A 12,721-nucleotide genomic window follows, 5' to 3' on the forward strand; every position below is an offset into this window, starting at 1 on the left:
GTTTAAATAGCAGCTGGATTCAAATTCTGTTCTCACAGTCAGAGCTTTGGGCCTGAGATGTCCATGTTACCAATACTGATGATTAAAAAATGATTAAAGCAGCCTGAAATCTGAGCATCCACCACTGTAAAAGTACATGTGTAACAAAACACAAAGGCGAGCATAACACAGTAACCCTCCTTTCATTTGAAGAACGCAGGACCTGGTTATCGCCTGCTCTCACCCTGAGGCTTGTTGAATGTGTTAACAAAAGATTGTGCTGAATGTGTGATTTTTATGTTTTTTGGACGTAGCTAAGCTCATGAAAGTGATGATGAAAACGGGGAAACTGGTATGGGGGCTGATGTGCCTGCTGTCCAAGTCCTCCCTTTCCTTTTTCTGTGATTAATGTGATGAATAACTCTCACACACAGTCGAATACAAAGCTGAAATAACAGAGATGATGTCATGATTTGCTATTTTAAACCAAAGAGTGTGAGAGAGAATTTCAGAAATGTAACATGGAGCACACTATTAGAGGAATCAAGCTATCGTGTGTGTTGTATATACATGTGTATACATGTGTTTTGCTGAAAAGCAACCTGACTCATCTCTTGTTCCCTCCTCACTCTCGAAGGACTTCAGGAAGCTGCTGAAGAAAGAAGAGAGGCCGGTCCTCATGATGTTCTATGCTCCCTGTGAGTCTGCATTATTACGTTGTTCCTGCAGTGTTAGCAGCTCACAATAACTGGGACAAGCAGTGCTCATTTTGCTATCCTGCTTGCACATATTGTCGGAAACAGTATGTCTGGAAAAACAAGAGTAGCTATTATTGTCCTCAAATATTACATTAACTCACTTTATAAGGTGTCTAAACCGGGGGAGAGAGTACAGTTTGGGCAATAGGTCAATAAACTAGAGTTTGCTTGGTAATAATACACCGTTGTAATCAATACTGCAATCTGATTATATATATATTTATGGCACCTGGCAAACATGACACACTGTCTCATCTTTCGATGTACTACACGCTTTTTATAATGTGGAGAAAAAAGGACTCCAACTAAGGAGATCCTTCTTTGCTGGTTAACTCCACTATTACAAACACAAATCTGATGCAAAGTTCTAAAATAACAGAGCGTTTTTAAAACAACCCGCGTGTTGCCAGGTCTTTTATCGACTGCTTAAAATGACTTGTTTTGTTCATTGATCAGTCCATGCAAAACAAAAAAAAAAGATTTTCACTTTCTAAGAATATAAACTAGAAATAAAGCAACAGATTATCACTGTCGCTCTTTGTTTGGCAAAATTGTTAAACAATTAAGCCGCAGCGTCTGTCTGAACGTCAGACCTGCTGATCACTTTGCCAGGGTAAGAACAGAGTCGTTTTTGTTCAGCACGCAGTTAATTGTTGCCTCTTATTGTTGTTCAATAGAAAAGACTTCACATGGATTTTTTTCTTTTTTCTTTTTTCCAAGTGCTGTGCTCGATTATTCTCAGTGCATCGTATCTTTCACAGCAGATAGCATACTGAGAGCTGCTGTTTACCAGGGGAAAAAAATCTCCTAGCAGATGATGGAAAATCTTTTGACAGTCGTATAGATTATCATATAGCTGTCAGAGCAGTGTGCCCATTGAGTTCTCTGTAATAACCTCTGCTTCTCTCCTTTGTATTTTGGTTGCAGGGTGCGGCGTTTGTAAGAGAATGCAGCCCATTTTTCAGCAAGCGGCCACGGAGACAAAAGGGAAATATGTAAGTGTGCTAAATCTGCCCCTCAGTCAGTGGGCCCACTGTTGTGTTGCATCACCTGTCTCTGATCTGCAACCCAGTCATCTTTGATGCTCGCGCATTAAATGAGATGTGTCAGCAGCGAATGTCAGGGATGTGAAATCTGCAAAAGGTACAGACAGACCAAATAAGGCATTTCCTGCAGGTTGTATTTCCTGCAAAGACGATCTCTCGGGCACAGTACCTGATCAACTTTTGCACCATGTGTTGATTTAGTAGCATAATAACTCAGATGACCTTTAAAAGGCAATTCAAAGGTCCCGATCCTCTCTCTGCTGATTAATTAAGATTTTACCTGTGTTTTGATTGCACAGCAATATGTTTCGAATGATTTTAGCATTTTTAAGCATTGTACAGGAATATGCTGTAGCGGCAGACTGTGTTATACGTTTCTTATATGTACATAATTTACATGTTTAGAGTAGTGCTGTTAAAATTAAATTCGTTAAAATGACGTTAACGCCATAACCACATTAAGGCGGCAAATCTCCGTTAGCAAGTTAACGCAGATCGGCCTGTGTGCTAACGTGTTGACGCCATGCAGCGTTAACGAGCTAACAGAGATTTGCCGCGTTAATGTCATTTTAACGAGATTAACGCTGACAGCACTAGTTTAGAGATAAAGTGTTGTTTTAACCTGTGGGGGTCCTGACTACTTTTTCCTCTAGTTTTCATCACTGGTGGGAAAGTTGCTTTAGTCTTTTTTTTTATTATTATTTTTAACAGTACTTGTGTCATTTGCATGAGAAAAATATTATCTCATAAACACTTGTCCTTCAAGGATCACATGAAAAGATAATTAACTGCATGTTTGTTTCATCATCAAGCATGCATTCGAGTAGCGAACGTTTAAGCCTCTTAGCTGGGAACTGGTACACTGTTTGGGTGTGTGCACGTGTGTGCGAGGCTGAGATAGGGTGAGGGAGTGCGCCTGTTATTGCATGAGACCAGTACTTCTGTTTATAAGTGAATGCTGAATTGGTGGTCAGCCAAGTCGTATCGCACATTTCTCGCCTCCGTGTCGTGGCACAGGAAGGCACAAAGGCGACGTCTGAAGTGCTGCGTCTTGTCAGGGTGAAATAGCTGAAAAAACACAGATTCATGTGGGGATGTGTTTTGATTGTATTGTTTCAGCTATTTAAGTTTTTTCTGTGTTCTCTCTCAGTAGCAGTTGTGACACATAACATGATTTTGTCAGAGCACCGTCCTTTAAAAGGGAACAAGGCATAGAGTTTGTCATGACTCATACGCATTCCTCTCGCTATTTTTTTGCCATGAGCTGTGTTTGGTACAATATTTATTACAGAGGGAACCTGGGATGCTCCAGCTGTTTGATTTATATCAAATAACCTTCTGTACTGAAGAAATATTTTCAGACATTTTTACTTATAAGCAGTGGAGTTAGGGATTGGACTGGTGACTCTCAACCGTGTCAGTGTTGCCAACTGTATCTGGAGCTAATTTTTACTCAGCATATAATTAGAGGCCATTTCGGAAAACAAAATATTCTCTCGTGTTACATAATGCTGTTTTCTATTTTATCCCCAAACCATATTACATGATAAGATGGAATGCTGTGCAGAAGTCTTGAGCCAGCTCTCATTTCTGTGTATTTTATTAGGATGTGTGTTCTCTGTCAAAATGATCCCACACTGCTTCACTAATGTTGAGGTCCAGCCTCTGGGGAGGCCAGTCCATGATTGACAGTGACCCACTGTGTGTGCTTTTTCTATCCAGGTATGCTTTTACTTCATTGGCAGTGTGTTTGGGATAATTGCCAGTGTTACATGGCTCAAGGGATGCCAGAACCATGCTGCCATTCAACTAGCTTTTAGTAGTGTGAAATATAACAAAGGAGAAAGAGGAACAAAAAGAGCTCGGATCCTTGGCTAAAGCAAACAGAAGAGAGGGACGACCATGAACCAGCCAGTTAGTTGGCTAGAAATGAGAGCTGGCTAGTTCTGGTAAACTAGACGAATAGAAACAAAACCACAAACGTGTCAACCCGTGTCTAATAATAAACAAAGTTGTAAAAGCATCAGAATGATGAAGCCGGTGCTGATGGAGGTCAAGACGGCAGTTACAAACCAACATCCTCCACCTTCTTTGGGTTTTTTTTCATCTGGCGAGCTTTCGGCAGCCAATCAGCACTAAGAATAAATTAGATATGTGAAAGAGGAAGTTAATGAGAATGATAATAAAGACACAGTAAATAACAATAACAAATAATATGTTTTTTAAAATATCAACATGATGGTCACGGCACTGAGGTTGTGCTGAAAAATGACACTGTTACCAATCAGGTGCTTTCTAGATCTGACGGTACTTCATCAAGTTCATGATTTTTTTTTCTGGAGCTTTAAACCACGAAGAGCCTCCACTGTGTTCTACAGATGGCTGTAGACACTAACTGTTGAGCCTGTCTACTAACTGACAATGTTTTGAAACCAAAACTACTTCTTTGGATTCATCACTCCATCAGCCCTGTTGCCACTGATTTTCAGCCTTATCTCCCCGTTGCCTGTTTAATGCTGAAGTGATTCGTAGGTCTGTGCAAAGGCGCTTAACAAAGGAAAAACAAAATTCCTCTAAAAATAGTCCGGTATAAGAATTGGACTGAAAATGAGTGAAAAAGCATCCAATGTCTTAAGAAAACCTTTAGATGATCTGTAGAAACCCTGGAGAAAGCCTGGCTGCTTGGAAGAAAAATAGAAATAAACGAATAGTGGCTCAAGACTTTCACACAGTATTATACTTCTAACAGTTAAAGTAATTTTCTGCTATGCTAGACATACCATGCTTAACAGTTCTACAGTGTACTTGATAAATGTGCACATTTATCAAGTACACCGAGCCGGATCCTACACATATTTTCTTTATGTGGGTGTCTAAAATAAATTGTGATCTCTTTTTAATATAGCTCAGACAAATCATATTCTGTCTTTTCAATTAAAAAGTCAGCAAGAAGTTTATAGAGGTGGGTGTTTGATTACGGCCTGCTAATTAACAGTCATTGCACCTGTGTTGTCTCACAGTTCACACTTGGAGTAATCCATCTTTGTTCAGTTTGGAGCCCGCCGATGACGACTGACCTGTCTCGATGTTTGATGTTCTTGCTATTTCTTTTCTCTCTCTGCCGTCATTTTTCTTCACATCTTTGATGGCCCATGTCTCATTTTCCCTTTCATATCATTTTTCTTAAGGTCCTAGCAGGAATGAATGTGCACCCAGCTGAGTTCGACGGCCTCAAGCAGGAGTACGGCGTCAAAGGCTACCCAACCTTCTGCTACTTTGAGTGAGTCGAGTCCTCTCATCCGTTTCTTTTTAGGCTTAGTCCCTGACTTCCAAAGCTCAAAACATCAGAGTAGGGCCACTTCAAATAGAAAGTGCAGTCTCTGCCCATTTAAACAGCAAGCAGACATGATGGCAGCAGACTCGCAGCTTGCAAAGGTGGCCCCTTAAGGTTTGCAGTTCTTTCGTGCAGGTGCAAAGGAGAAAGTTTCTGATGAACTTTGGGATCCTCTGGCCTCATCTTTGAAAATGTACACACACAGGAGGTGGCTGCTACTGTCAGGGAATAAGGAGAACACATGGGTGTTGGTGTATGGTTAGCAGTGAAGTAAAACTGAAGTGATAATTAGTTGCTTGACCCACAAAGAGATATTGGCCACCAGGGATGCAAAGAAGTTTGGGCCTCGGTCTCACTAGATAAATGGCTCTAACTGTGAACTCATGGAGGCCCAGCTTCCTCTCTCACAGCCTTCACTTCAGAGGTTTGGGCCAGCTCATGGAGCCCATTGAGCTTGAGTTGCGGTTCTTCATCATGTTGACAGTACATAACAAAGGTAACCGTGTCTTCCAAAAACGTTACTCTGTGTTGCACTGTGGTGTTTGAACAACCTCCATCAGTCAGTCGTTCATTCCAGGATCTGCACTGTTACCTTCCTCAGGGCAATTTCTTATATCCGTAGCCCCTTTAGGTCCACCACCCTTCCCATCCCAGTGGCCATGCCATAGGGTGGGTAGTACTGTGACAATATATACTGATACAAAGGTGGATAATCATATTAAACACCAAGAAAATGTTTAATATGATCATCTAAGACACAGATAGAGAGAAGCTCCACCTATTTGTTTTATTTTGTTTTGTTTTTTGCGAGGAGCTACGGAAGAGAATTAGGGCCACTGGGGAAAAAAAGTGGGCATATCTTATTTTTTCTTCTTTTACAGAATTCTGACTTTTCTTCTCAGAATTCTGACTTTTTTCTCAGAATTCTGACATTTTTTTATAATTCTGACTTTAATCTCAGAATTCTGACTTTTTCCTCTGAATTATTTTTTCCTCAGAATTCTGACTCTTTTCTCAGAACTCTAACATTTTTTTAGAATTTTGACTTTAATCTCAGAATTCCAATTTTTTTTCTCAGAATTCTGACTTTAATCTCAGAATTCCGAGATTAAAGTCAGAATTCTGACTTTTCCCTACGAATTATTTTTTCTCAGAATTCTGACTTTTATCTCAGAATTCTGGCTTTTTCCTCCAAATTATTTTTTCTCAGAATTCTTTAATCTAAGAATTCTGACTTTAATCTAAGAATTCTGACTTTTTTTCTCAGAAATTTTGACTTTAATCTCAGAATTCTGACTTTTTCCTCCAAATAATTTTTTCTCAGGATTCTGGAAAAGAAGAAAAAAAAGACGTGCCCACTTTTTTTTTTTTCAGTGGCCGTAATCCTCTTCCGTAAGGGGCATCCAACCAGGAGAAAATCATCTTAAATGGAGATGAATCACAATGGTGTTGTTCAGAGTGCAGGCTCATGATAAGATGGTTTTGGTTTGTGAATCATGGAAAAACTTCTTTTGTAGAATCCGAGAATAAAAATTTGGAGCCAGAAAATTAGCATAACGGGTCCACTTAAAGCTAATATTCAAGCATAACAGAGAAATGTTGCGTTGCCAGCTTTGTCTTAATAAAAAAGTGAACTGAGTAACTTAAGGTTTCTTCGGACAATTTCGACAGGGCTTATTTAGTTAATGTGAGAGTGTAGTTACCTGTCATTGGAAGGCCTGTGATCCAGAAAGTCGTTTGCGTATGTAGTAGAGAAGATCTATGACTTTCAAGGGTCATTTGGACTTTAAGCGCTGCTCAAGGGCCAAATAAAATATTATGAGGCAGAATTTTTAAGCACAAACTCTGATTGCCTAATTCACCGACTTGCCCTGTAACAAAGCACTGCACTGTAACAGTAAGTGAGTAAAGTTTAGCTCTTAAACTGGACAGCCCTTTTTCAGCCTCCCTGTCTTCACAAACACAGCCCTCTGATGTGAAGCGAGCCGTTGCATTGTTTCACACAGCGCCGTTGTCTACGCGAAGACCGCCTCTGGTCCTAATAAAGGCAGTGTTTTAAATTATTAAAATGGTCGACTAAGTAAATGCTTTTAATATGCTGTAGCAGAGGTTTTTTGTTATCTTTAACAACACCTTAAGGCCACATGTGACATTGATTTAGCACTCTCTTTTAGGTGTTGGAGAAATGTATGCTGCTGGCAATCTGATAACTTCAGATTACTGCTCAGCGCTAGTGTCCAAATATGAATAGACACACAAAATCACAGCTTGCGGCCACATACGCAGCAGGAATAGAGAGTGTGACTGATAGTGTTTGTTAATGCAAACACCCCCACCCCCACCCCACCCAGCTGGAGCCTCTCTGCACTGTCCACATATTTACAGTGTCGTTAACTAAGTGCTCCCACTCTGTTCTCTGCTTGTTTTGGGGTTTTTTTTTTTAATATGTTTGCATTTTTTTCTTGCAATGCAAATCCAGAAATAAACACCTGGAAGGAAAAGGAGAGAAATTATGTCATGCAGCAAAGGTCAGCTGGGGGTCAAGCCCGTAGGCATTGCTGTTTTGTGGGGCACGCCCTAAATATGAGGCTACTGGGGTGCCACCGTGCTCTGCTTCTTTATGTTTCCCGCACTGGCTTTATCATCCCTATTTCCACATTAAACACTCTCTCATTCCAGTCTGGCCTTTTAATTAGACCGGGACTGATTAAGTGCCTCTGTGGTTAGTGTGTGTGTGTGTGTGTGTGTGTGTGTGTGTGTGTGTGTGTGTGGGCTCTTGCCTTCTTCCTGTTTGTGTGCACTTCTTTCTATCTCGTGTGTGTACTGTGTGTATGCAAGTACACGGGCATGACCAGCACACTTGTGTGTAGCTGAGCTGCAGCCAGTCCGTTAGCTGTGAGTGCATTAGTGTCAGCACACGGCTAGCTAACGACCATCCGAGCCCATTGGCTTCAGTAATGAGTCCCTCACTGATAAACAGCAGCTAATCACTGCAGGGTAAATCAGCATCAGCACCGTCTGAGTTATCTCTCCATTGCACCCGTTTGCAAGACCAAGTTTTCAAGGTCTTTTAGGTTTTCAGTTACACAGATTAAGAAAGCTTACTCCCCCAGCGGTACAGCACACCTCAAGTTCCTGTCGAATATTCAAACAAAAACCTGGAAGTCTTTCGGCTTCCTTTGTCCTTGCCGCGTCCTTTTACGGAAATGCTAGAGACTGTTGGCTAAATGACATTTATTTAAAATTTCCTCTTTTTTTACAAGGTTTCGGTGTACTTTACAGCAGCAGAGATAAAGCAAGTGAATATAGAGTCGGTCATAAATCTCGCTGATTGAATTCCAAGCAGCTACTCTGTGCCGCAGAAGTCGGGTTACTTAAGATGCGAGTTTTAAGCTCCAAATCCACAGAGCGTAATCATGTATCACCTTTTAATAGTGTCCGCTCTGTATTTGGGGAGCTGTAACTGCAGTCGTCACCACCTTCTGTGTTTTCAAAATCACCCTGCCCAGAGCCAGTAACTACCCACATTGATCCTTCGACATTGGGCTGAGCCACCATGTCCGCTTCCCAGCCTTCGTTTAGTCACGGTGAATGCAGTAGATAAACTCATTGCTATGAAGAAAATCTGCTTAGGTTTTGAATCTCTCTTTCAGACTGTGGGGCTGAAGAGAGGCCTCGAGCTCATTTCAAATGCATTACGTCGGGTCACTTGCATTCCTTATGTGCACTTTTTAAGCTGAACTTCAAGACAGAGAAAAGAAATTTCAATCTTGTTAAAATTTTTGTCAGAGACGCAGCTCTCTAAAACATTTCCTTCTGGCTTTGAACTGGTTGCGAAAGGCCCGACCCAGCTCTTTGTCAGAGACACTCAGTGCCATCATAACTGTTTTTTTAAAGATCCTGTCGCACATGACCTGGATTACTGCGACACGACTTTTTAAGTCCTGACTGAGATGTTGTTTCAGCCTCATCTAACAAGAACTGCTGATCAAAAGATGCATCCCAGAAAATAAGTATTGGTTTGCATTTTGACTCAGTTTTAGCCTGAAAAAACATCCAAAAAGATCCAAAAGTTCAGTATTTGTTCGTTTTTTTTAATAGAAAAACCTTTGCAAGTTTTATATGTCAGTTTCTTTCCAAATAACTGAAAACAGCACTTATTGGGGTATTATTATCAAAGTAATACTGCATGCATAGAATCAATAAATCTGATATAAACTGCTTAAAAGATTTGCAGACTTAAAATTCCTTAAAATAAGGTTTTTTCTCCATCTTATAAGTCCAAAAGCAAGGCATACTGAACACACTGACCATTAGTATTGAACAGAGCTTTAAGAACTTCTGGTGATGATTTTTAGAAGACATGTTTTGGGTGGGGTGTGTTTTTAAATTAAATGCAGCAATGTTGCTGTAATGCAAGTTGTTATGTTTACAAAAAGCATCAAATGACAGACGTCTTTGGCAGTGGTTTTCAAACTCACATTGCCAAGTCGTCATTCTGCCCGTTGCTGAAGTTTGCTTTCAGAGACGATCTGGTTTTCATGCTCCTTTTGTCTCTTAGGAAGGGGAAGTTCCTTCACCACTACGAGAACTACGGCGCCACAGCCAAGGACATTGCAGACTGGTTGAAGAAGTAAGTATGGTCACTGTCACTTCAGGACTTCTTGAAGACGTCCTGAGAAGTTTTAACTAATAAAAAAGACGCGATGAAGCTTCTGAACTACAGTCTACCTTCTGCCTCTAACAAGTCCCCCCCCCCCACCCCCCAAAAAAACCAAAAAAACAAAAACAAAAAAGAAACACACACACACACACACACATCTTAAATGTCAGGCATCACCTTTTCCTTTTGCTGTGCTCTTTCGCACAAACGCTCTTCTCTCTGCTCACCCTGACTCACCTTGCCACAGTGTCATCAATCTACACCTGCTCCGTTCCTGTCTCATTTTTCTTTCTCACCTTGGCTCACACTCTGCCCGTAACCCCTCCGTCTCTTACTGGCAGGAAAGTCGCAACTGTCCACAGGCCTGCAGCCAGAGGGCACAGAGCAAGGCTTTAACAGCTATCGCAGGAAACGGAGCGAGACGGGCAGGGGATGTACTCCGTGCCTCTGGGCTCTTATTAGCCCAGAGGCAGAACTCACCATCCCCACTCCTAGACTTTGACTAACTTGTTTATTTAGGACTCGGAGACTGATTTAAAAGCAGTGAGCCAGCTGGCTAAAAAGTCTAATTGCAGCTTATATTTGAGTAAAAAGTTTCTGTTGCCTTAATATGCACAAAATAACTGAATTAATTAATTAAATTTAATTAATTTTAAACTAATCATGTCCTTAAATGTGCTGCACACAACCACCACAGCACATAGTAGCTAGTCTCCAGGCGCTTCACATAATAAAAGTAAGAGTTTACAGTATTTTAGGGAAGCCGAGTGTGTAAGCACTTGGTGACAGTGGGGAGGAAAATCTCTTTTTAACTCGAGCAGAAGCAGGCTCCAGGAGAGAGAGTCTGTCTGCCTTCACCAGTGTAGCTGATTTTCACAGGAATATGTTCCATATGGTTTAAAAAAAAAGAAAGAAAGAAAGAAAGTGGAAAAAGCCTCTCCTGCAAGCACCATTACATTTGCAGTTTTTCGTGTCATATATATTTTTTTCTTTTTCTTCATCTGAGATGCTGCACGAAAATGAAAAAAATGGGGTTTTGAAGTAAACAGTGCTCAGAGATTTTTCCAGAATAGTCTATTGTCCTCTTCTGTAGCACTTTTAGCCGCTGATTTATTTTTCTTTTCTCATTTATCACCCAAACTTCAAATCCTAAATGTTAATGTTGTCATTTTCTTCAGATTCAGCTGTCTCAGATTTTTTTAATACCCACCTCAGTAGCTTTCTGCGCTCTTTTCTCACTGGACTGAAAAATGCCCTTTGCTGTTTGCACTGACGGGATTCCTACACCTGCCGTAATGAATACAAGTATTCTGTGTGGTTTTTTTGCCAGCAAGAGCTGTTGCAGTCAGAAGCTGTACTGAAGCTACTCTGTTGAATTAGTGAAGCCCCTTCCTTTTGTACACTCCACTTTAGTCTCTTGACCTCAGCTTGGTGCGCAGTCTGAATTTCTTCCTCGAAAGTGTCAAGGCTAAAAAATTGGACACAGAAGGAGAGGTAAGAGTTGGTATCCTTGGCGATTATATCTGAGCAGCAAAAGATGTCGTCTGATAAATCTTAAGTGTTATCACTCCCTGATAAACCTTGATCCAGAGCTTTTTATATATCACAGCTGTGTATTAGATAGTTGATGTTGCTGGAGGGTTGTTTTTAGCACTCGGTTTTCACTGTTCTGGTGTTGTTAAATATATCAGCCTCACTGGCTTCAGCGCACTGGCTCAGGCCAGAGCGTGTAACGATGAGGAAATGCTGCAGAGGAGAGCCGTGTTTAACAGTGTCTTTTTAAGTGAGTGTTTATGCTGTATCCACATCCACTCGTTCTTGGAACTGGAGCAGTGTGCTCCACCACAAAGGTGGGGCTGCTTTTGTCCAGGTGTGTGTGTGTGTGTGTGTGTGTGTGTGTGTGTGTGTGTGTGTGTGTGTGTGTGTGTGTGTGTGTGTGTGTGTGTGTGTGCTTTTGTGACATACTGGGTGGAGTGTGGGCTACAGCTGTGTCTGATTATATTTAATTTTTCTTTACGCAGATTACACATAAGCTGGACTGTCTCTGCTTTTCAGTCTCACCTCTGTTGCCCTTGTTGTCCCTCCCTCCCTTTTCCTGTTTTAGTCCTCAGCCCCCCCAGCCGAAGACCCCTGAAGTCCCCTGGTCAGAGACAGACTCCGCGGTCTTCCACCTGTCCGATGAGTCCTTTGACAGCTTCCTGGAGGAACATCCTGCTGCCCTGGTCATGTTTTACGCCCCTTGTGAGTAAAAAAGCAAAAGAGCACGGTCTATATTTATCAACTGCTACACGTAAAAAATTGTTATGTAAATGATTCACTTTTTTCCCCACTTACTAAAAGCCGTCTTAAATTTAAGCGAGGTCCAGAGTTCTTTAAAAATGGTTAAGGGTGATGTAATCGCTTGTGTTAACACTTGAGAGTTCTTAAAAGTTACTTCAGCACTCGCACTCAGTGAAACATTTTCTTTCTTTTTGGTGCTTTCTTTCACTCAGTGTTTGATCAATACTGGACCATCAGTTAATTATGATGGCAAAACTAGTTTTTCTGGCCCAAAGCCCGTCGGAAGTTATATATTTCTACATTTCACACTTCTAGCCATCATGAAGATAGATCCGCCTCTCTTTGAGTTGGTGTGTTAGGGTCTCACTTGCTCCAGAGATGCACCCTGGGTATAGATAGAGTGGCAGAGGGAATTAACCGTTAAGCACTGCAGTTACACTCGACTAGCTTCAATTCTGACGATGCGCTTTGCCAGAAAAGTTTTTTGCTTGTAAAGGGGAAACATGAGCAGTCTGTCAAAACATCTAGCAAAAAGTCCAACGGACACAAAGGCACAGTTGTCAGAGGGCTAGCTTGCATTTCCTTTCTCGTTGCTATAGTTACTGTAGGATGTGTATGCTAAACAGCCTAGAGCAGCCCGCACCTTGTTTACTGATTTTAC

General features: G+C 41.2%; 1 protein-coding gene across 1 annotated transcript in view; it reads left to right on the forward strand.

Annotated features, from left to right (window-relative positions):
- pdia5 (protein disulfide isomerase family A, member 5) overlaps positions 1 to 12,721 on the forward strand; it is a 71,796-nt gene that overhangs the window by 32,417 nt on the left and 26,658 nt on the right. Inside the window, exons 7-11 of the mRNA XM_063499054.1 lie at positions 617 to 677; positions 1,665 to 1,732; positions 4,972 to 5,063; positions 9,679 to 9,750; positions 11,885 to 12,021. Of these exons, the coding sequence (XP_063355124.1) occupies positions 617 to 677; positions 1,665 to 1,732; positions 4,972 to 5,063; positions 9,679 to 9,750; positions 11,885 to 12,021 (430 nt within the window). The remainder of the gene's footprint in view (positions 1 to 616; positions 678 to 1,664; positions 1,733 to 4,971; positions 5,064 to 9,678; positions 9,751 to 11,884; positions 12,022 to 12,721) is intronic.

The sequence above is a fragment of the Pelmatolapia mariae genome, linkage group LG16_19 (assembly GCF_036321145.2).
Source record: "Pelmatolapia mariae isolate MD_Pm_ZW linkage group LG16_19, Pm_UMD_F_2, whole genome shotgun sequence".
In the NCBI taxonomy this organism is placed as follows: domain Eukaryota; kingdom Metazoa; phylum Chordata; class Actinopteri; order Cichliformes; family Cichlidae; genus Pelmatolapia; species Pelmatolapia mariae.